Source organism: Pseudonaja textilis, chromosome 11 (genome assembly GCF_049901715.1).
Source record: "Pseudonaja textilis isolate UNSWEBS1 chromosome 11, rPseTex1.2, whole genome shotgun sequence".
NCBI classification, from domain to species: Eukaryota; Metazoa; Chordata; class Lepidosauria; order Squamata; family Elapidae; genus Pseudonaja; species Pseudonaja textilis.
The window spans coordinates 10064474-10090328 of NC_142000.1; the positions used below are offsets into that span (position 1 = coordinate 10064474).

Consider the following 25855-nt stretch of genomic DNA (forward strand, 5'->3'; position numbering starts at 1 on the left):
GATAAAACCACACAAGGCACTTAGTTCCTTCCAATGATATGTGTATACAATTATTATCTTTCTTGGCCTGACGTCTGATTATTATGGATGCATCAGAAATGTCACTTACTTTGTGCAAACTTTGGAGCATTGTCATTGACATCAGTCAGGGTAATAGTCACTGTGGTGGTTCCAGAAAGTCCACCCATGTGTCCACCCATATCCTTTGCTTGGATGACCACGGTATATTCCTCTTTGGCTTCCCGGTCCATGTTTGAAAGAGCAGTTTTGATGATAGCTGGAGAAAGAAAGAATAAAGAAAATATCATCAAAAAAATGGGAAGTGGGAATTTCATGCAATCTGACCAAAGCTCGATTTAATATTGGGGATGATGCTCTTGAAACTATATCCATTCAAAGGTAACACAAGAAGAACCCATCTGGATAAGGCCACTGGCTTATCTGTACTAACATATTTAATATATATGAAATTTGGGGATCTAGTTTTGGGATTACTCACCTCCTTAACTGTCAGTTGATTTGGCTTACCTGAATGTCTAAGTCAGGGGTGGCAACCTTAAACACTCAAAGAACCACAACCATCCTAACCAGAAGCCCACTGTTCATTCTGGAGCCAACCAGAAATCTGGTTCCCCCACCATACAGTCTTGTCCTAGCATGGCATCTTTTTTCCTCTGCTGACCGGAAGTCTGGTTCCCCCCCCCCCACAGTCTCCTCCTAGCACAGTGTCCTTTCCCCTTTACCTGCCCTAACCGAAAGCCCTATCAACTGATTGGCAACAGAGAGTCACGGCAGAGGAATGAAAGAGCCACATGCAGCTCCAGAGCCACAGGTTGCCGACCTCTGGTCTAGGTAAATATCCACTTTCTTCTTCACTGTTCCATGGATGTCCCTCCAGAAACTGCATGCTCAGTGGCAAAGGTGCCTAACCTACTCAGCACTTTTATCATTCTATGGCTCAGGGTGTATGAGAGCTATGTTTCTTTTGCACCCAGTAAACCACCTACACTTGGAAAGGAGTGTAATTGCCTGCTTCCACTCTACTCCCTGGAGAATGAGGTCAAGGCATGCTAGTAAGGATTTCAGAAGTAGAAACCAGACCACTAATAATAGTCTCTAATAGCATGACTCCACCCAAATCTCTTCAGTTCAGTTCTGAAACCTTCTAAATTCACAATTAATTCTGCAGTTTAACTTCCACATTTGGCTCTCTTGCACTGCATGATGAGCTACTTTGCTTCAGGCAGCCCTGGGAAGGAAGGGAGATGAAGGGAAGGGGAAAAAATTAAAAGAGAACTAATGCCTTCAGAATATAATTATTTACACCTATAGTTTAGCATGGGTAAACAGTTCCCTAAAAACAGGGAGCGCACACACACACAAAACTATCCTGCATTTTATCTTTAATGATCAACTGTTAGTCTTCAAAGATGCTTCAGTTTTAGATTCCATCTATGTTTAAGTCAATCAGATAATTGCCTCTGGCAGTCTTTGTCCCTCTTCACCTAAAGAAAGATATTTCGAATATCAAGGAAATATGAATATTGTTGCTGTCCTTATTACCAAGCCAATGTTTCTATTAGTGATTTCCATTAGGCTGGAAGTGCAATACATTCATAACAACACACAACCAAAGCATGGCCTACTTAGTTCTGGATGGATACCATACAGTGCAGGGTGGCCAATACTATTTATTTTCAGTCTGGCCAGGAGAGATTTGGATGGACAAACAGGTCTCTTAAAGCATCTAAGAGTAGCTTAAACCATGGACATTTGGATGGCTTAAATGGGTGAATTGGGCGACTTAAATCCCTAGATTCTTAGCCTAAAAATGAAATGCTCATATAGAGACCTACAAACAGGATGCAAACATTGGTTTCCCCCATTCCAAAGCTCATCTGTATGAAGAATGGGAGGTGCATTCAGTGCTCTGTGTGTGGGGATAGGGTTAGGCTGCCATTAAGTTATTGTTTTTACTTGCACATCCCAAAGTTTCCCAAAGTTCAGTACTCTGTACTGAACTGCCAGAGGCAATTATCTGAACAACACCCTTAAACACCTGCAAAATGTTGTTATGGATCAGAAAATGACTGTGGTCTACTGGCTATGAGATCAGAACCAGTCTTTATATGTTGGCTTGGAAGGCTACTCTTGAGCAAATTGGCAGAGGCGCCACCCACTTTATGAGATCATTTGCAATTCCTTAGAGCACCCAACTCTGGTTTGGGCTCTGAAACTTAGAGAGGGAAAACCACCATCCTTCCATCAGGTTTGCCCGCAATCTCCTCATTTAAAAATAATAATAATAATAGAAAATATAGACATTAGAAAAGAAACCACAAAAGTCCATTGCAACAAGCTGAATTTCTTAACACTTTCTCTGCATACTGAACATGCAGTCTATAATAATGGATTAGTAGCCCCCCGGGCAGCAGGGATAAAAATGATAATACTGTCAGCTTTTGTGGCAGAAACTATCCATTTCCGGCGAGTGAAACTTGAATTTCCTTTCCTGCTTATTAAATAAATGATTGGTGGTGTCCATTCTTAGAACATCTGGCAGCTTAATGGGAGTACATGAAGACATTGTTTATGTATGTATCTATTTACATATTCTTAAAAATGTGCTAATTGCCTTCTTCGAAAGGAAAAAAGCAAATTTAATTGACGAGTCAGTTAAATAAATATCAGTGACAAAAGTACGGTCTGCAAAACAAGACATTCACAATAGGAAAAGGCAGCTAAAAGGAATGCAGCTTAAACCAACAGGAGAGTGAAACCAATTTTTGGAAGTACATACAACAACATATGTTTCTTTTTCTTTTGATAATATTTATGTTGTGATTGACAGGACTACTGAAAGATACCTGTAGAATATAGAATTTTCCTTACGTTAGGGTAAGAGCCCTTTGAGCATTGAAGTACTCTCATCTTTTTGCTTCCTATATACTGGAAGTCCTCAACTTGCAACCACAACTGACTCAAACATTTCTGCTGCTAAGTGAGACAGTTGTTAAGTGAGTTTTATGCCACTTTATGTTCTGACCCAAACCTTGTTCCAAGGAAACAAACACGAAACAGAGGTAACAGAAAAACCTTTTAATGATTCTTTACGAATTCCGTTCATTCATGGTTAAAAGGCTGTTTCAAATTAATTATCTCTGATAAGAACGAGCCTTGCCAAGGTGGTGTAAGGCTACCAAGAACACTAGATAAAGTTACTAAGAAATAATTCAAACACAAAGAGTCTCCAAACACCAACCAAGATATTTCGAACGTCCACAAGGCTTGAGTGCAAAAGCTTCTTTGCTTCCTGCTAAGAACTGTGGTTTCTCAGCTGGCTTTTATCTCTTGAGGGAGGGGCCATTACCTCGCAGCCTTATTCCTGAGTCGCCCATGCTGATGCAGCTGCTCTTTCCTTCAAGCAGCCCTGCATGCATGCACACTAGGCACAGGCTCCTCGGGGGACTCTTCCTCACTGCTGCCAGCCTCCACAATCTCCGAAGGCAGCATTCCACTCCCTGATGGTCCTGGCCCCATCCCTGCCTCACACACAGGCCCCTCATCTGAGTCCTCGCTCTCTGAGACCTCAGGTGTCTGCACCTGCTGCTGGTGAACCACAAAACTTTATGACCTTTCTTGCCACAATTGCTAAGTGAATCACTGCAGCTTTTAAGTTAGTCATAGGGTGGTTAACAGAACACATTGACTTTGCTTGTCAGAAGGTCACAAAAAGTGATCAAATGACTCCGGAACATTGCAACCGTCATAAATGTGAGTCAGTTGCCAACTTGCGAAGCATCTGAATTCTGATCACATGACCATGGAGATGCAGCAACTGTTGCAATTGTGAGAAATGGGTTTAAGTCACTTTTTTTTCAGTGTTGTTGTAGTTCTAAAACAGGAACTGTTGTAAATCAGGAACTATCTATATAATCTGTTCATTAACTATGAAAAACAGGAAGGTGGTCTAGATAAGCCACGATAATTTCATTTTTGCCTTATAATTCTATGCAAAGGGGGTCAGTGAGCAAATGATAATAAGGCAATAAAACTTAGTTTGAAGCTATGGTTTGCTTTTGATATACGGATTACGAATGTGCCTTAGAGTAATATGTTAATAAGGTACACATGGTTCATTTAGAGTATTTTAGCTTATTCCTCATTTTTATATGTCCCTTGAACTTGTAATCACTCCCCAGGCAAAGAAAGAGTCACTGAAACAGTACAGAAAGCAAATTACAAATTGACCAAATAACTCATAATTATTGTGTTGATCCATTAAACCGCCTGTGGTTTATTTACCCAATCAAGATAAAAATAAATAATGTTTTAATGCGAGACCTGGGCATGAAATGTAGGGTTGCTTGCCACTCAATCAAGATCTGTTTCATATCAGTTTTATGTGGCAGTTTAGCTGGAGGTCTGTTGTATTACCTCTCTTCATTAAAAAAAAAAAAATCACAAGCACAAGCACAAGCAATGTGGTTCTACGTTTTTTTCTGATTTTCTGTAGTAGATCTATTTGCACGTCAAACTTCCCAATACCGTTTGTATTTCTAATGAATGTCTTTTTTTGTCCACATGGTTGTACATGTAGTCCTTGATTTACAGTGGTTCGTTCAGTGACCCTTAGAAGTTACAACAGTACTGACAAAAGTGATTTATAGCCATTTTTCCACACTTATGACCACTGCAGCAGCTCCATGGTCTCGGCTGAAGTTCTGGAAACCATAGATAGGAAATAGGAGTCAGCAAACTGGAAGGTTTGCAGTATCTTTATTCCTCTACGTACACAGTAAGAACGGTTTATTTCGATCCAGGTTAGCACTGGAAGCATCTGCCTTTCAGTGTAATTTATCCCCATACTCACCTAAATGCCTCTAACTCCGCCTTATGCTTGTTTCCCAATCACCCTATTATATCTAACCTTCCATAAACCCTGCATCCTACACCGCTCTCTCTCCTATCTCCGATTCCCAGCTAATTCCTTTTCCCCAATCCGACAGTTTTCCCATTCCAACCCCGCCCCACAGGTGTTCTGGCTGAAAGATGTCCAAAGGCTGCTGGTAGGGATTCCCCTGTCGCCTCCCTCATCGACATCATAGGTTATGTCAGGGCTTCCCCCACCCAACCATGGTTCCACATCCCTTGCTGCTCAGCTGCCCTCAGTGATGTCATCAAGAAGCGCTGAATCTTCCCGAGATTGAAGACGCCGTGGCTGTCCGGTGCCGATTCTCATGGAGCCCGACACACAGTCATGTGAACAAAATTCAGGAGATTGGCAACTGGCTCTTATTTATGACAGTCACAGGGTCATGAGGTCATTGTGGAAGCCAGATTCCTTTAACAAGCGTATTACTAACTTAACAACTGCAGTGATTCACTTAACAATTGCAGTGAGAAGGTTGTAATATGAGGCAAAAACTCACTTAACAACTGTCTCGATTAGCAACAGAAATGTTGGGCTCAATTGTTGTTGTAAGATGAGGATTACCTGCAGTTAACGTATGTATTGTAAAATCTCAAGCACACAGGAATTTAATAAATAATTGTGCACCACCTGCAGAGAAGCTGAGGAACTGAGAATAAAATTAGGTCCTTTAAAAACACAGGCTAACCAACAATCTGTGATCTTTTCATGAAATTCCCTTTTTTAAAACTGTTGTTTCATGAACTGACTTTCGTGAATGCTTTTTAACATCAGGGAAGACGTATAAAACATTCTATGCCCTTGAGTATATAACACAACTCCCACCCTGTATTAAGGAATGAGTATTTCTTTGTCATCGTTTTTGTTTCTTAAACTTCCTTTTTACCAATCAGCTCTTGTCAGCTATGTTTTACACTGCAGATGCTAATAGGTGAATGAATAATTAGGCAACCATTCCCCAGATGGCATGCAGTTCCCCTTTGTCAAACCTATTTCTCTTTATCATAAAACTGTCATAGAGAAACCATTTCACCATCAAATATCTGTTTAGAAAAGGGCAAAACACAATTGTCAGTACTGTGACAGATGTAGAAGATGGCCACAGGGAAAGGGGGAGAGGAACCCCAGCTTTTTTTTAAAAAAAAGAATGAGAATTGGATTTTGGAAAATCAGTTCTGTTTTAAACTGCTTTCAGTTCAGTGCTTATTTGCAGAGCCATCACTCTGATAACATCAAAGGCAAATGGAATTATGTGGAAAAATTCTGGATTACATTTCACATCATTTACTGCCAGTTACAAGAAAAAAGGTTAATGGAGCAAAGAGAGAAAAACAGAACACTGTACGTTGTTAGCTGACTTTAAAATAGGATGGGTTCCCCCCCGAAAAAAAAAATCTAAGAAGAAACAGAAATGAATATTGAGCTAGGGCTAATTGGGAAGTTGGCAAAGTCAACTAATTAAACGTCACTATTAAAGTGGTGAAGGGTTGGGTCTGCTCTCTGAGGTGCGTATTTCTTCATTTTAGAAATTAGACTATACCCCACTTCAGGGGTGCCACATCTGTGCAACGTTTGTGGACAAATAGCAAATGGCAAATCTCAAACAGGGTGCATGTAGTTTTCAGAGTGAGTAGAAATACTAACAAATTGCAAGGAGAATATAACATTTTCTTTCCGCTTTCGCCCCCCGACCCCCTGCAAATCCATATATTTCAATATCTAAGAAGGCAAAACCACAAAATATTTTAACCCTTGAAAACTGTATCACAAAAGTGCTCTTACTTTGGGAATTCCTTATGAGTGATAAAAAAAAAAAAGGTCAGGAAATGATTTCAAGTTAAGTTTGATAGGTCCTAAAGGCAATGTGTGATTGTTGTTACAAATCTATCAATATTTGCATCATTTTTGAACACACACACGCATACACACATACATTCTAAGAGAGGGGGGCAGAGGGAGAGCAGGAGAGAGTGGGGAGGAGGAGGAGGAGGAGGAGGAGGAGGAGGAGGAGGAGGAGGAGGAGGAGGAGGAGGAGGAGGAGGAGGAGGAAAAGACCTTGGTGCTCTCTGAGCTGTGTTGTTTTCTTGTGGATGTTTCATTACCCAACTAGGTAACATCATCAGTGCTAGAAAGGAATGGGGTTTGTTCCCTGTTTATATACAATAGCTTGCCCTGCCAGCATTGATAAGTTTCAGAAGAAGAAGAAGAAGAAGAAGAAGAAGAAGAAGAAGAAGAAGAAGAAGAAGAAGAAGAAGAAGAAGAAGAAGAAGAAGAAGAAGAAGAAGAAGAAGAAGAAGAAGAAGAAGAAGAAGAAGAAGAAGAGGAGGAGGAGGAGGAGGAGGAGGAGGAGGAGGAGGAGGAGGAGGAGGAGGAGGAGGAGGAGGAGGAGGAGGAGGAGGAGGAGGAGGAGGAGGAGGAGGAGGAAGAAACGAACCAACCTTTTTTTTTCCTGATGTACTTCTTCCCATCCACTAAGTAAAACAATGGGTAAATAGACTCTCAGAATCAGTCTTTTATTATTTTCAACATCCTTTCTCAAAACAGAGAGATACAAAGAAAATGACAATGAACAGTAGAAACGACCCTTCTAAGATTACCAGGTTTGCAAAAGCAGCAGAGATTTTTAATGGATCTGCAAAGATTGAATAACAGCTTTAAGAGTCTATCAAATGCTATAGCCTTAAAACTTCAATGTCATCAGCTGGCTTTTATAAACTCCTATCACAGTGATTCCCCCCACCTTCTCCAATGTGCTAATCATGCCATCACATTTGTTAAATCTGCAGAAATCTTTAAATGTATCAGAAACCTGGCAGTCCTCATCCCTGATACTCAGTGTCCATTGCTAGAGCAGCTTCCTTGAATTTTCAAATCTGCAATCTTTGTAAACCATCGTATTACAAGACAAAGGCTGGCAAGTTCTAACTTTTATCTGAACCATGTGCGGCAGCTGGGACAAAAGCCATACAAGAAGATCAGATACTGGTCTGACATGCACAATGTTCCCTTCAAAGAGCGATCTGACCATTTAACATGGTGAATTGCTTCTTCTTCTTCTTTTTTTAAGTTGCTTGGGCATGCTGCCTATAACAGAGACACAGGTGCCCAATCTTGCTTCGTATGCTCCATGAATGCCAAATAATTCCATTTGTGCCCTCCAGATTCTTAGCCTTCTTCAATTTTAGTGGTTTTTCCATAGATTTTTTTTTTTTTAAGCAAAAATTAGCCCACTGTGTTTTAGAGCGTAAACAGCCTGGCACCTATGAACTCCAATGTGGTCAGGCATATTTCTGTTGGTGAGCTCAATTTAACCTTTAAGATTTATAAAATAATAATAGCAATAATGATAATAATTGGGTAAGGGGGCTCTACCCATTAAAAAAAGAAAATACAAAGATATTGTGATGAAACAAGTTTGAAGAGTAACATGATTTATTTTCCTTGGCTCAAAAATTCGCAGGGATGGTGTCCATAGCCCTGAAATGAAAGGGTAGCACCTTGGGAGAAAAAACTACGAAACAATTGAAATGCAAATATATCACACTGATATCAAAGGTCTGTATTGTCAAGGCCATGGAGTTCCCAGCTTTAATGTAAAGCTGGACCCTCAGAAAGCCTGAACAAAGAAAAAGTCATGTCTTTGATTTGAGGCACTGGAGAAAACTGTAGAGAACCCTTTGGAGCACAAGGAAAACAAATAATTCAAGACTAGTTGAAGCAAAACCAAACTGTTCGCTGTAGGCATAAATAATGAAGCTACAGCTTACAGATATTAGACATACAGTGCAAGGGCAAGCGTCATTGGAGAAGATTCTGATGCTTGCAGAAAATCAAAAGCTATTGAAAGGAAGGTCAACAGAAGAAAAAGTGCACAGAGACAGTCAACGAGGACACAAGAAAGTCACAGTCTTGATTATTGAGCTGGGGAAGGAAAGAAGGGAGACCGGGGGAAGGAAGGAAGGAAGAAAGGAAGGAAGGAAGGAAGGAAGGAAGGAAGGAAGGAAGGAAGGAAGGAAGGAAGGAAGGAGGGCTGGCTTGCAAAATTCAGGAAAGGCAATTACCAACTTGCAAAATGAAGGCAAAATGATGTTCTTTGGGTCATGAAGACTCAGAAGGAGTTGAATGATTAATCAACAACAAAAAGAGAGCATAATATGGATAGCTGGGAACAAACTTTACTAATGTACTGTATAGTGAGGAAGAATCTTTTGTGAAACAGACAGTCTTCAACTCAAAAAGGTGCTTCCTGCTGCAGAGACAACAAGATTCTGGATTTCAGGGCAAGAAGATACAATTCTTCTTGATGAGCTCTTTGTGTCAGTTGAACTGGCAGTTTCCATAGATTCTGTGCAAGTGTTTATCTCCTTGCCCAACTACAAATACACAAGAGCAAGCATCTAAATCTATCAGAACAGTCCGGATGTCTTCATGTTCTCATTATTGTACTCATTATATTTCTGGTACTAGATAGGTAACTTTCACAACAGAAATTCTGCCCTGTTTATGTAAGTTCTCTACAAGGTTTAGAACCTCAGTTATTCAACCATCAAAATAATTAATGTGCAAAGGCTAAGCCCCCAAATTAACTCTTTATCCTAAATGAGTAGCAACCGTCTGAAAACATTTCCCATTTCTTGTTATGGATATGGAGAATATCTTTAATGCTGGGTTCTCTTTTCTGGGTGGGTTGCATGGAAAATGTGAGATAGTCTCTCAGATTATTCTCCTCTTTGTAAGCTTTCAAACAATGCTAGAAACCACCCAGCTTCTGAAGCCGAGACTAAAATTTTGAATGAAATGTATGCAGTCACTTTGGCTGAAAGATGACCATCTGCCTTGGATACAGAAACAATGGAACAAGCAGTATTGTTTAAAATAATCAATCTATAGTCATATTCATTTTTGAAATTTATTATATGGAAAAGCTAAGACCTAGATTCTTTTTCTTTCTTTAAAAAAATAGCTTTATTACACTGAAGCTTTCATCCTTTAGATTAGTGCTTTAACATTTTAAGTTCACTCGGTTCACAGGACTTCCCACAAGTCAAATAAGAAAGCAAGCTACTGTCTTAGTATAAGTAAGTGCATCTGGATTGTTATATATATCAGGACAGAATCCTAGTGAGTTAAGTACTCACTGTTTCACTTTTAATTAGGCACAAACAACTTTTTGCGGGGTTTAAGAACCAACTCCTCACTTCTAATGTTAAGGCAACAATATTATGGCCTAAATCAGGGGTGTCAAATTCGTGGCATCATGGCATCGTCATGTATGGTGCCTAGTGCATGACGCATCCAGCCCATGGGCCACGAGTTTGACAGCCCTGGTCTATATGGTCTAGAGATTAAGGCACCAGTCTGGAAACTAGGAGATACTAAGTTCTAGTTCCACCTTAGCTATGAAAGTTGGCTGAGTGATGTTGGGCCAGCCACTCTTTCTTAGCCCAACACACCTCATAGGGTTATTACCATGGGAAAAATAGGCGGAGGAATATATATTGGATATGTTCTTCGCCTTGGTGAAAATCATAAAGGCGGGATAGAAATAAATGAATAAAACTCTATCTAGCTTTTCTTCTTTCCCCATGTCTCTTTCCTCATTTTTTTTCCTCTATCAACTTTTTCTCCATTGTGAAGAAGTAGAAAACCCCAGGATATATAGTGGGATAAATCTCGGTCCATTCCTAATGATCCAAAAAGCTTAGAATGTGTAAAGCTGCTCAGATGCTATGTTTGGTAGCATCTGAAGCATCAAAATTCCCCCAATTCAGTCTAATTCAAAAGGTGGGTGATCTATGGCTATTTAGATGCTAACAAATAATACCCAGAATTCTCATCCAGTATGATCCATGATGAAGATGCTGGGAACTGTGGTTTTACTACCCCTGGATGATCACACTTTGGCTGTCTTCAATGTGATTGGTAAGCAACAATAGGATTACCATGTACCTTTCCTTACACACACCCAGTTTTTTGTTTTCCTAATTATTATGTTGTTGAGGCTCTAATTAAAAAGAAGCCATCTATTTTCTGGGGACATGAAATCTCTTCATCTCCTCCTGCTTTAAACAAATCAAACCTTTAAATAGAACCCAAGTGGTTGTGTTATCTAATTCTAGGACAGTACCTTTGACACTTCTTTTACACAGCTACAAACTGTCCCCTCACATGCCTTCATTAACACTTTTCAAATATTTGAGCAGTGAACCATCATAATTATCTCCTGCTCAATTGTTATCCAACTAATATCGCACATCAGATTCCATCATCTCTCTTTCTCCCTCCCTCCCTCCCACTCATTTTAACACTCAATTATTTTACCCCAGTGAAAGAACTCCAACATCGTTGCAGTATTTCACCAAAGCAGAGTGATAAAATTGCATGCCACAGTAGGAGAAAGAAAAGGTGGGGAGAAAACCTGAAATGTGTCCAAGACTCTTGAAACAAACAGCAGGAGATGCTGGAGATGAGCTACATAGAAACGGTCAATAAATCAGAGATGGGGCCAAATTTTAAATTTGGTAGCCAAAGCTGATGTCTGAATGAAGATTTGGTTCCTTAAGAATCAAAAATTGAATATTTCCTCACAAGGAAATACACTTGTATGAAAGTGCTTTCATTTTCTTATTTCTATAGTTTTAGCCTCCTTGTAACTCCAAACCAAGTACAGTGATTTGAAATGAGGGACATGAACTTTAGAAGAAGAAAGAAATGGTTACTTTACATTAATTTTGAAATATATATGGAATTATCTTTGTCAGATTTATATCTTGAACACAACAAATATATACATAAAAATCATTGAAGATAAAAAAAGCCAGCTCCTTTTTACCAGTTGAAACTATGTTAGAATTCTCTCATAAGATACAACTTATCTGAATCCCTTGAAATTCTGATTCCCTTGTGATTCCCTGATAAAACTTATGCATTACTTTATTTCTCTGCCCTTTCCACTCTGGCTCTCAGACTGTCACGTTTAGAGATAAAAAAATGCACCTCCAATGCAGAACAGATAACAGATAATCAGAGTTGGAAGGGACCTTGTAGGTCAACTAGTCCAACCCCCTGCCAAAGCAGGAGACCCTACACCATTTCTGACAAATGGCACTATTTCTGACAGATGGTACCATTTCTGACAGAGTCCAATCTCTTCTTGAAAGTCTCAAGTGATGGCATTCCCACAACTTCCGAGGGCAAGCTGTTCTATTGGTTGATTGTTCTCACTGTCAGAAAGTTTCTCCTTATTTCCAGGTTAAATCTCTCCTTGTTCAGTGTCCATTCATTATTCCTTGTCTGGCCTTTGGGTGCTTTAGAAAATAGCTTGGTCCCTTCCTCTCTGTGGAAGCCCCTCAAATATCGGAAGACTGCTATCATGTCTCCCCTGGTCCTTCTCTTCACTAGACTAGCCATGCCCAGTTCCTGCAACTGTTCTTCATAAGTTTCAGCCTCCAGTCCTCTAATCATCCTGGTTGCTCTTCTCTGCACTTTTTCTAGAGTCTCAACATCTTTTTTCTAGTGTGGTGACCAAAACTGGATGCAGTACTCTAGGTGTAGTCTTACTAAGGCTTTATAGAGTGGTTTTGGTACCTCATATGTTCTTCAAAGAATATGTTCTTCTTCTTTGTTTTGTCCATATGTTTTGCTTGCTTGTTAGATAAATAACATTTACGTACAGTTGATTATCACAGGAACCACAGAATCAAAGAGAAGTTAAGGGCATCCAAATTCAAATTACAAATAAACCCTGTTATCTTCTTCAAGTCTTTTAAGGTTTATAGGTTAACTCCAATATTACCTGGAGACATCCACTCCTGAAAATCAGACAGCTCCAATCTAATGTACTCCGTTTAATAAACCAACTTCCTCATTATGCACCAGTTTTATGTTTGCATTACCCTCATGGTATATGGTCTCAATTGCCCACCTGTGCAACTACACGGCACTTAATGGTAAGCTCAGATGTTACTAAGGGCATTGCTGAAAGTTAATAAGATTACAAAGATGACCTTGTAAACATTTTTTGGGAGGGGTGTTTAACCCAAATAAAGTAAAACACAACAGAAAACAGTTCAGTCTCTCAGGTCACACCTGCTGTTGCAAAGATGTTAATAGGTGGGAGGTGGGAAGTGGGAAACACTTTTCAGTAGAGGATCAGAAGCCCATAAAGACACTTATATCAAAACTAGTTCAATTGATAGCATAAAGTCTGTTTCCAATTAATGTTCTCATAATGTTTTCTGAAGAGTGAACAGATTTGGTTTCATGACACTCACATTATTCATCCAAATTATGAGTTGGGTTTGCCTGAGATAAGTTTCTCTCAAGTTTCTACAACACATTAAAGTCTGGGCCATATGGATACCATCAAGACAATTTACATCTCCCTAAGAAGAGTTGTGCTGTATTAGATGAAAAGCCAATAGAGCTGATCACTTTGATCGCAATTCTGATTGATCTTTGATCAAGATAACAACCTGTCTCTTTAGGTTCTCTAATAACCATTTACATAATTTACTTATAGAAAGGAGTGATAAAATCATGAAAGGAACTATTATCGTTCAAGTCATCTAACATCCTATTAAAAAAAACATCCTAGGACAGTAGACATTCTCACAGTTTTGGTATGGAATTTTGATTTGAAACCAGTTATGTTGAATAACTTCACAAATTGCTGACCCAATTAATGTGCTAAATGTAAGTAGATGTCTTCAGATCAAATAAACAGTTTGGTGGACTTTTGCACAATGTTACACAACTTAACCAAACCAAAATTGTGGTTCCATCTGAATTTATTTAACTTGACAATTCAAGTTAGATTTGACTGGAGTCATTGAGAGAATTTGAACCAAACCTATATAAATCCATATCAATATCATTATCAATTTATATCTATTAATCTAACCTTCTACAGTGAAAACAAGTTCAACCACAGATAAACTTAACTTTCATATATATTTTCTACTTTTAGTGTAGGAAATAAGAAGAGGAACTCCTGTATAAGGAGTTCCCCAAACTCTGCAAAATGTTATAAATAAGAGAGACAAGAGAGACAAATGCTTTGAAAGACACCAGAAATGTTGAATACAAAACCATCCATCATGGATAAACTCCACAGCTAATTAAGTGGCAGACAACATTTGAAGAAGACACAGTTTTTAATCCAGTAACTAAGGGCACTTTCAGGATCTAGCCCATCAATGGGTCTTAAGAAGATTGTGGATAAAGCTGGTATTATAACCATTATAACCATGTGCTACAAGGAGATTAAGGGATTATTAGTTCTGGATCTGAACTAATATTCATTGGCAAATCTCTTTAGGAAATGAAATGGAAAGCTTTCATTTCTTGGAAAGCTATAGTGCAAACAACTTGAGCCATAGGTAAACTTTCATTTTACACTGTTCATTTGAGAATGAAAGGGAAAGCTCCTAGTTGAGCCCTGATGCTTCAGCTACACATGCAGAAAACCCTAAATTCAGTGCCTGACATATCCAGTTAAAGGCTTACATTTATCACATGGTGAAAGTAGCGATACTTGGCACAACATTATTCCAAGAACTTTGCCTGGAAAACATAGACAATGTGATCAGGAGATGTATAGAATTCATTTTTTTAAATCAGCTTATATTTTTAGGAAGTTGGGATGATTTATTCAACATGAGTAAATTCTTAACATTTAATTCATATTCTTAATAGGCCAATTTCTAGGCTTTTTTGTCAGGTGGTTTGTTTTTAAACAAGAGAAATATTATGCTGTAAATTGTCATATTTGGAGGACTCCCAATTTTGAAGTAGACCTCATGCTACATTCAATCACTATGGCTTAGATAGATATCAAAGTAATGAGTCTGGTATGAGACACCTTCTTGGTGACTGTATCCACATTTGATAATGAAGAAAATATTTCTAAGTAAATGTGTTTCATTGTTCCTTGGGTACCAACTCTTCTTCTTTCTTCTTTCCTCTTCCTCCTCCTCCTCCTCCTTGAGGAATAGACTTAATCTTGCCCTCCTGACCAAAAGTAACTGCTGGTGAAATCTTAACTCTTTGTCCAGGCTGACAAACAGGTATTTTAAAAAAAGATTTCTTTTTTTAAAATATTGATTCATCTTACTTTACTTAATGAGCACTAACTAAAACTTGGACCCTTTAATGTTTATTTCCCCAGAAAAACAAGTAAGATTTTACCATAGTGAAGAGAATTGACAATGTTGCATTACTAACCCAAAAGAACTGCCTAAAACAGATCTTGTAACAACATTTCAAATCTGCAAAGATCTCCAGCTATCCGAGGAACTGCATCTAGCAGAAAGGGGGAAATACGTTATGTAGAAATCCTCTATTAGTCACTGTCTCTGGAGGAAAACAGTCTCATCACAGCTGTTTCCATATCAGTTTGATATTTTCTTTCAAAAATGGCCACATAACAATCTTTTTATTATTATTATTATTTGGGGTATAAACTTTGCCAGACCAATTCTTGAATACAGATCATCCACCTGGAACCGACATTGTATATTGGACATTAACACAATTGAGCAGGTTCAAAGGTATTTCTCAAGAAAACTACCCCACTCCCACACTCACAATAGAATCCCTTATGCCGCCAGGCTTGAAATTTTGGGCCTGGACAATCTGGGACTGCGCCACCAGCAGTCCGATCTAAGGATAGTTCACAAAATTGTCTGCTATAATGTCTTGCCTGTCAACAACTTCTTCAGCCTCAAATACAATAATACATGGGCAAACAATTGATACAAACTCAAGGTAAACAGATACAAACTCAATTGCAGAAAATATGACTTCTGCAACAGAGTGGTCAATGCCTGGAACGTCCTACCAGATTCCAACCCTAACCATAACCTCAAACTGTCTACCATGGACCTCACCCCATTCCTAAGAGGTCCTTAAAGGGGAGGATGCATAAGCGCAGCAGCTTGCCTACTGTCCCCATTTATCTGTATTTACTCTCTTGTTCTTGTTTATGTTCATACTTATACTTGTTACCTTGTACATATTTGACAAATAAATAAATAGCTCCAAACATCTTCAGGAAACATTTGGAAAATGGCAAGGAGGAGAAGAGAACAATAATCAGATTAGGACAGGATTGTCCAATTCCAGGATCAAATAATCAGAACAAATAATAGGAGGGATGGACAGAGAGAAGAGAAGACAGAGACACAGAAGGAGAAGAGAAAAAGAGACAAAGGAGCAGATAAATGCATATCTCTGGGGTTGCAGAAAAAGAACAAATAGCAAACAAGATGAAGAATGACAATGAAAGCCACAGAATGAGGAAACAATGATCCAACTGGTCATGGTTTTCTAATATGTGTATGTTATAGGTATGGTGTGGAGATTAAAGCACCCGACTAGAAACTGGCAGGCAGTGAATTCCAGAATCATCTTGGCATGAATCCAGTTGTGCGATCTTGGAATTGAAGACACTAATATGGTAAATCTGCCACCTCTCTGCACTTCTCAATCACAGGAAGGAAAGATAAATAGTTTCCTTATTGAATCTTTTTTTTGTGATTTAAGTGCAGTCAGTTAGGATAGAGTTCACCAGAAGAGGTTTTTCTATAGTAAAAGAAAGGATAGTCATACATTCATCTCAGCCACTAGTTAAATGTCAGAATCCTCTCATGTGCTTTTCTTTGAAATTCTTCTCTCTGAAAAAAGAAAATAATAATAACAAATTCTCTTTCACTGAAAAAGTGTTTTGGTTTTTCTTGCACAACTCTAAGAGATATTTTCTCTTTGCAAACATCTACTTTGTCATTCAGATCTGTAGCCTGCCCACCGTTGTTGAATATTCTCTGTATTTATTTTACCTCTGGTGAACATAGATATTATAAAATCTGCAAAACTACTTTCTCAGTGAGGCTGTGAGAACTCGGTATCATTTATATGTTTTATGCATGGGAGTCTCTGGAAAGTTTAAAATTCAGAGTGCCACAAACTGCTGGAAACTCTACCCCTCTTTTATCAGTTACTTCTGGCTTTCCAGCAACCTCATGTAAAACCTCATAAAAACACTCATGGTGCATATCATTTATTATCACACTTATTACTGAGAAGTGCTCCTATTGTCAAAAAAAGGGCTCTTTTCCAGCAAATTTCTCATCTTTTGCAAATATTTATGTGGTAAAGAAGAAGGTTTCTTGAAAAACCGATTGCCTACTTTTTTAATGGTGTGTGTGTGTGTGTGTGTGTGTGTGTGGATAGATAGATAAATAGATAGATAGATAAATCTTGCATTTAAAAAGTAAACAATTGTTTATTCAAGAAACTTATATATTTAAGAAACCTATATTGCAGTGGGATGAACAGCAAACAAACTTAATAAATTACTAAATCAATAAATTCCCTACCAGGAGGTGACTGAATTTTATGTCACAAAATTGACTTCTAAAGAAGATTGAAGTACATTGTATGTATTATGTTTTGAATAGTCAGAGCTTCTAATTCAACAATGTCATTCATTAGGAAGGAAAAAAAAGTCTCTCTTATCTCTTGAAGTTTTAAGAATCTTGTGTATTCATCTGAAATTTAAAGAGGGCATTTATATGGAAGGAAAGAAGGAAGGGAGGGAAGGAGTATTTTAAATAAAAAAATACTAATAAATAAATAAAATGTAGCAACACACACACAGACACACACACATAAGAAGCCATGAAAGAAATATTTATGCCTGAACCATTCAAAAGAAGAGCAGAAGACATAAAATTGTTTGGTGCACTGAAAGGCCATTTGAATCCAAAGAGTTCCACAATATTGTTTTCTGCAGCACAGTTCCTGACTGCCAGTATTAAAAATGCTGGTTCTACTCAAGAGCATATCTGTATATGCGCAAAGAGAGATTAAGAGAGCAAACATCTTCATAGACATCTTGTGCATAAGAAATATCACAGCCTCTGCACGTTTTAACTCCCTCTGTGTATTTAAAACCTCTTCCCCTCAAATCCAGAGATCGAAAACAAAAATGATTCTGACTTAATTCTTTGAACTCTAAAGGTACATTGCAGTGCTACTTACATGCTCTCACATAATGAAAATGGTAAATGTTAAAATTTCTTGTTCTGTTTTAAGGACAAGCTATGCTAATATAAGGGCACTTTTATCTTAAAGAATCAAGTGTATCTCTCACTCATCCCTTATCTATTGTCATTCTCAGCCAAATCTATAATCTAAAGGAGTGAAGCTGCATTTCCCCCGTCATTTAGTTCATAGTGCTGTGGAATCTCCTCCCTTCCCACTGCTTCCTGTTCATTTTTCTTCTTCTTTTTAAAATAAATTTTATTAAGTTTCCAAATTTTAAAAACATAAAATAAAACTTTATACATCTTCTTTTGATTTGAAAGCCTTAAGGCAAGGTCTTTAACTTTCTTCAAGACCTTGTTTGCTAAAAAAAATGGTACATGAACCTGCTTTGAACCATATTATTGTGGTTCATCTAGCCTAGTATATAATCTAAGCTGAGAAGGCTACATGGTGCTTTTCCCAGAGTCTTGCAGGAACTCCTAGAGATCTCCACAATTGTTACCAAATGGTAAATATTGATGTGAGAGAAATACAAAGGGAGTCCTTAGCCCAAAAGTTCTAGAGTCTACCCTGAGAGACTAGGAGAAAACCACATTTCACAGAGTCCTTGAGAAGATAAGATTTAGAATGAGAATATTGATTAAAGCATTGGACTAAACCTGGGCATATTCAGATTCTCAGCTACAAACTTGAGCTGGACTTTAAAACTGAATTACTGCAGAAAGTCCATAAATAGGGGAAAATCTTGAACTCTGCCTTAAGCTCTTTAAAGTAAAGGTAAATGTTCCCCTCGCACATATGTGATTGTTGTTTCCGGCTGAAAAGGGCGGTGCTCATCTTCATTACAAAGCCGAAGAGCCAGTGCTGTCCGAAGACATTTTCATGGTCATGTGGCCAGCAGGACTAAATGCCAAAGGTGCATGGAATGCTATTACCTTCCCACCAAAGGGGTCCCTATTTTTTAATTGCATTTTTACATGCTTTCTAACTGCTAGGTTGGCAGAAGCTGGGACAAGTAATGGGAGCTCACTCCGTTATGCGGTGCTAGGGATTCGAACAGCCAAACTGCCAATCTTTCTGATTGACAAGCTCAGCATCTTAGCCATTGAGCCACCGCATCCCATATGCATAACTAAGGTTCTAAACCTTATAGAGGATATACTTTACATTTATTTACTGGGATATAAATGAAACCAATTACTAAAAAAATATAAATTTATCATTCCAAACTGGAGATGTCAGAGATTAAAAACATAGTCTCTTGGGTGAAAAACACATATTTTCTCAGTAGCCCTTTCTTCTGTGTGTGAGCTAGTAAACTGGTTTATTTTTGTAATCACAAGTGATAATGTAAGAATGCCACAAAATTCAATAAAATAATAAATAATATCTTTGTTACACAACTTCTTCCCCCTCCATAAAAGTAACACAACTTTTTTGCCTCCATAAAAGTTAACACAAGTGAGGTTTTATGACTGTAACAATAATTTGCATTCACAAATACTATCAAAATGAGTTCCTGTTCTTCATAAAGCAGACTAATTCACTGTTTGCTTTCTTCCTCTTACCATCTTAGTTACCTCAACAAAATTTATAAATGTCCTTGTTTCATTTTAAAGTTTCTGTTTTGTCAGTCCTTTGGGTGGAAGAGTGAGAAATGACTCACCTACTTATGCTCCACAGATTGACTAATGTTAGCAGCCATCCACCTACACATTATGTTTAAAGGCAGGACACAAAACAGCATTGGGGCAGCAATCCTTTTTCTCATATCGCATATGAAAGTCAGTTGATATCCTGAAGCACTTACCTGTGTGTGGCTCAACTGAAAAATAAGGTTGTCCTTCCAAAATGCTGTAGACTAGCTTGGCACTGTTTCCATAAACGGGATCATCTGCATCGGTGGCTGTTACTTTAGTAACATAAGTACCTAAGGGCAAAAAGAAATGAATATTGGATTTTGTTCAAGGCTCTGAAATATGTGTCTCCCAAATATCAGTTCCATTGTAACTTTCAAAGGTTGTAAGTTGAGGACTACCTGGAATCAGGAAAGCAAAATAGAAACAAATGAACAGAATGAAGCATCCGTGTTCAGAGACAATAAACCTCTCGTTGCAAATGAAGAGAACAGTGGAATCTTTCAGCAAGACCATGATCCGAAATTTACTTTCAAATGAACCAAGAAAACCATGAAAGAATGAGAAAGTCTTGAGGATGCTCTTCAAACTCCCCAGATTTGAATATCTTAAATTTACAAAGCCTGCAAGGATATGTAAAAATGTTTCTAATCTGGAAGTATGCTTCAAGGAAGAAGAGGGGGGGGGGATCCAAATTAGTAGAAAAATGGCTAAGATAGTTAAGATAGCTAGACTACATGAAACGTTTTGAAGTCATCTTTTCTGTCAAAGGAAGAGTTGTAAGGAACTCCCAAATTGATAATAGAGAATTGTTTGTGGTTTTCTTTCATGTTGTCTTTGAAAATAGATTTAACTAACGTTAGGCAAAATGAAGAAAAACTTATCAGCTCATCAAAGTAGAAACAGATAAATACATGCAGGCACCTCCCAAGCCATTAGAAGCTCAAATATGAATATAATTCTTCCAGTAATCATACTAATAGAATAAGAAAGCAGAATGATCTGGAAGATAAATATTCATTTTTAATATCATACCAATGTGGTCCTGTACATAGTAAATATTGTATTAATCTTGCTTTAATGATGGTAGATTCAGTAGTAAAATGTTTATCCTTGTGCACTGATGTAAGCATTGATCGATTTAATTATATTTATTAGGCTGCACAAAATAGTCATGCTTTATCCCAAGATCTTTTGCACCAAGGCAATAACACAGACTCCCTTCATGCTTCCATTAGAATTGTCAAGACAGGGCCCTTGCTTCACTTAAACACACACACAAACCACACATAGTGGTTTATGTACATGTGGTATGTGAGTCCAGATTTGACAGGCAAAGCAAAGCACAGTGTTCATTTTGCTCTGCCAGTTAGAAGCCATGTGTTGTGACACTTTTCAAAAGAGCTTAGAAATCTGCTTTGATCAACATGAAGTGTCCCTTTGAGGCTTTCTGCAGCCCTAATATTTATGTGCCATTCTTTGATTTTTTTCTAAATCCACTGCACATACAACATTGAGGTGCTGTGTCCTAAAATGTTAATTCAACAATACAAATCAAATCAAATTTTAAAGCTACCCTCCCTTCTGCAGTCAAAGGGATAATCTCCATTGATTTCTGCTGGCCTTCTTCTTGTTCATTGACTTTTTCTGCAGTGAATCAAGTCCTATTAATTAATCATCCCCCCCTCCCCCGTTCAGTTTGAACTGATCTGCTTTAGCTGGACTGTTCTGATAAAAACTGCATCTCTTGAGTATCCTAGTTCCAGCCTTGTTATCAATCAAACCAACATCCACATCCTTTAGATGTACTTCCAGAATTCTCTAACCAATATGAACATTGAAATCTAGACATGTGAAATATACTTAGGTTGGCAAAGAGTTAAACAGTGGTTTTCAACCTGTGGTCCATGAATCAATGGAGGGGAATGTGATATCCTCACAGGACCTCCATCTCCTGGGTATCTGTGAGAGCTTGAAGGAATATTATGATTTAAATCTTGAATTAAGATTTCAGGGTCCATGGTGAAGAAAAGGTTGAGAACCACTGAGTTAAACTGTAGTTTACGAATGACCAAAAACATCAGTATTTTTTTAAAAAAATATATTAATAAAATAAGGCGCAGAGACTCTTCAATGAAACCTGCAATAGGCCTGTAGTGCTTTGGAACTATCAAAATTATTCCTCGTTTAACATAAGATATTTTGTACATTTCACTGAGAAGCCAACTGATCCATGCTTCTTGGAATAAGAGGCAGAATGGAATACAGCCAAGATAGAACAATTTTCAAAGATGTCTAATAATTCGCAGCAATCTCAGCCAAAAAAGAGAGAGATTTTTCTTCAGAGAGTCTCAATTTAAAATGGTGCATTTTAGAACACATTGTGAAGTGAGACTGCATGCATTGCAAAAGGGTTGAGCCATGCATGAATATACAGCATAGGCTGCAACACGTTTTTTTCTATTCATAAAGAAAAAGAGTTCTATGTTTTCAGTGTAAAAATTTCAGGGACAAATAGCGTAATTTTATTTTAGAACAGTTACATTATTTGAGGTATCTTTTTAAATACTTTGTAGAGTGCAAAGCTACCTATCGGAATTAAGTGGACTTCCTAGCATTTGGGAAATAATCATATCAAAGGACTACAAAACTATAGATGAATAATATAATATATCATATTCCATTTAAGTTTTTTTTCAGGAAGAGATTTCAAAGAACTTGGCAGTGGTTCAGCTGCCAAATAGAAAACCAATGGTTTGAACGTGATATATTTTCTTTCTCTCATTCCCAGGTACAACAGCTTGAGGTAGCTATAGCCAGATTCTGAATATCATTTATTTTCTTTTCAATCACTTCACTTCACTTGGTTTCTTTTACTTTGCTTTGTTAAGAGAGTTCTTTCTTCAAAAAAAAAATGAAATAAAAGCCCTTTCTTTAGCTTTTCCAGGTCACTCTTTTGATTTTGGTTGCAGAAAAAGCTAAACCAATCAAATCTGAGTCAATTCTCCCAGCTTTGTATCCCACATATCATTTACATCTATCTATTTGAAAAGGAGTGATGACATTAATGCTTAGTGTGTCTAAAAACAACTATCAATAAGAAAAGTTGGCGGACAAAAGCTGATATGCATTCCTAGGCACACAAACTTTGACACAAGTCCCAGTTCTTACTTCTGAAAAGACATGTTTAGCATCTCATTAAGACTTGGCTTCTCCACAGGGATTCAGCACCATTTCCAGGAATAAAATTCAGTTTATCACTTCCAAGTCAATCATTCCAGCTCCAGAATTGGCTCAATAAACCTAATTGCCACAGGAACTGTCTAACTGAAACCAAATAATAATAAAAAGCTCAAATAAGTCCACTGGAAGCTTCACAAAGTAGCTAGCCAAAAATTTCTGGATGCATAGCGTAGGAGCATATAAGTGATTTTAGAGTGCAACTGTGAGTTAAGCCTGTATGTATGTATGTATGTATGTATGTATGTATGTACATAGATAGATAGAGATAGAGATAGAGATAGAGATAGAGATAGAGATAGAGATAGAGATAGAGATAGAGATAGAGATAGATAGATAGATAGATAGATAGATAGATAGATAGATAGATAGATAGAGATTATTATATAAGCTGTATACTCACTATTTTACATTGTAGCCAAGTGTCATTTCTTCAGTGTTGTCACATGAAAAGATATACTTAAATATATACAAAATGTGAGGGGTGTACTAACTTCTGTGATATACTGTAGATATATAGATCAATATGAAACCTCATCTGTGGGATGCAAGCAGCACATGAAATCACGTCCCCTCCGGTCCACAGAGAAACCTCTCTCCATGGAAGCAGTCTCTGATGCCCAAAAGGTTTGGTGCCACTGTGTTACATAATCTATCTTTATAATTATATAATCTAGAGCCTCGGTGGCACAGTGGCTAGAGTGCAGCACTGCAGGCTACTTCTGTTGACTGCTGACTGCCTGCAATTTGGCAGATCGAATCCCACCAGGCTCAAGGTTGACTCAGCCTCCCAGCCTTCCAAGGTGGGTAAAATGAGAACCCAGATTATTGAGGGAGATAATGCTAACTCTGTAAACCACTTAGAGATGGCTGTAAAGCAGTATAAAGCAGTATATAAGTCTAAGTGCTATTGATATTGCTATCTTATATATTTTCAAGCAGTTGCTGAAGAAGCCTCACTTCATTCGGCATTTACTTCACTGTCTGAATCTCATGCCTGAAATTTTCTCCTCTCTTTTTGTGTGTGTGTGTGTGTTGAATATAAAGGCATCACTTTTCATAGCCTATCTTCAGTACCTAAAGGTTAAGGTATGAGTTTATTTGTTCCATAAAGCATTAATTACTTTATTTAAGCCTGTCCATCATAGCTGGTCTGTGTTCAGCACAAATACCTACAATTGATAAATCTAGAAGGCTGAGAGATTAAATATTCATCATATGATTTCACATTGTTTTTGTAATGTTGAAACTCCTTACACATTTTGGAACCAAATCTTTATGTCCTAAGATTTAAGGAAGAGAGTCCATTTCTTGTTTAAGCATGTAATCAGCTGAGTCTAGCTCATGTATCTCCACAGTTTGTGTTTTAATCACAGACTGTATTCACATGGAGATCTGTTGCTATAATGAAGACGTATTAAACCTTAATAAATCTCACACAATGGATTACCTCTTCCAAAATTGAAACTGGGGCTTTTAAGATTAGTTTGTATTGCAAGCCACAATAATCTAATTTGGCTGTTGCATTAAAACATACTGGAGTAGACTGACACTAGCATTTTCACCTTCCCACAGAGCCTCAAGCCATGTCATTGTTTAGTAATGTCTCCCCAATGTCTCTCTTGCATTCTCAGTGACAACCATGTTGCCTGACATTCACAAACTTGGAAAGTCCCCAGAGTGAAAATTGCAAGGAAGAAAGTATTGAATTAATCATTGCTGAGAACATCATGCAAGCAAATTGCATAAACCAAACTAAGAACCTATTTTGGTCTAGTGGTTAAGTTACCAGGTGAGAAAGAAGGAGACCATGAGTTCAAGTCCCATCTTAGCCATAAAATCTTTGAGCCAGTCATTCTCTTTTAGTCCATCCCACTTCACAGGGTTATTATTCTGGGGAAAATCACAGGAGGAAGATGTGCTGATATGTTTGCCACTTCGAGTTATTTGTAAAAATAATACTGGTGGGATACAAAAAAAGAAATGTGAATCCACTCTTCTATATAAAACTGTAAGCTCTATTCCAGCATCCTCCTCTTCTGTTACTGTTGCTAGGGTTGCTATTTAATATTATCTATAATTTATTTCATCACATATAGACCATTTAGCATCTGTAAACAGCTGGCAGACACTGACTTTTGAGATTCAGCACAGTATTTGACAGCATTCAACCATGTCCTGTAATGGATACTGAAATAAGTATGTATCTGTATGTATATGCATATGCATATGTGCTGCATATATGTACTTTTACTTATTACTTTATTGTAATTACTTACTACTTATAACTTACATGCTTATAGTTTTATGTATGTATAGGTGTTATGTCTCCTCTTGGAGATTCAAACGAACAAACACAAAGCAGCCGTTTCACAATCAAATCAAACTGTAGAAAATAACAAGATAACGGCTGGCAAAAAACTGTTAGGACTTCCCTTCAAAATTCAAACAAACAGAGATCTCTTTGCAGTAACGTCCTCATTCAAAATAGACATTTTGTTTCTGGCAAAAGGCACCAGCTCAGCTGTGTCCTTTTATACCCATTAAGGCAACGTGCTAATTAACTGGCTTGCCCTTCCCTGGTTCTGACGTCAATCCACGATCTAACAGTCATCAGATTCAAAGTTTCTTAACAGTACCAATCCTTCCAATCACAACACATAGGTATACATTATAATTTTACTTATTGCTTATAATAATTAGTTATTATAATTTACTTACAAGTAACTCTAACTTTTAAGTTATAATAGTTACTTATGATTTTATCTTTTTTATTAGGTATTTGAGCAGGAAAAATAATTCATGGGTGGGTTTTAAATGTTAATTAAAAATAAAATAAAGCCCATCCATAAAGTCTAGCCATCCTGTAGAGCATTTACTTTAAAAAAAAAATCACTTATTTTGCAAATGCTGGAGTTTAAAAAGTTGACTAATTTTGCAGGTTTATTTCCAACCCAATATCTCAAAGTATTTCATGCTATGTATGATTGGATTAAAT

At 37.6% G+C, this 25855-nt stretch overlaps 1 protein-coding gene across 3 annotated transcripts in view; it reads right to left on the reverse strand.

Moving 5' to 3' along the window:
• The window catches only part of CDH8 (cadherin 8), a 197943-nt gene that overhangs the window by 79147 nt on the left and 92941 nt on the right, over positions 1-25855 (reverse strand). For all 3 annotated transcript variants that reach the window (XM_087940576.1, XM_087940575.1, XM_026714112.2), the window contains 2 exons: positions 19791-19910; positions 110-277 (listed from right to left, as the gene is read on the reverse strand). In XM_087940576.1, the coding sequence (XP_087796702.1) occupies positions 110-277; positions 19791-19910 (288 nt within the window). The remainder of the gene's footprint in view (positions 1-109; positions 278-19790; positions 19911-25855) is intronic.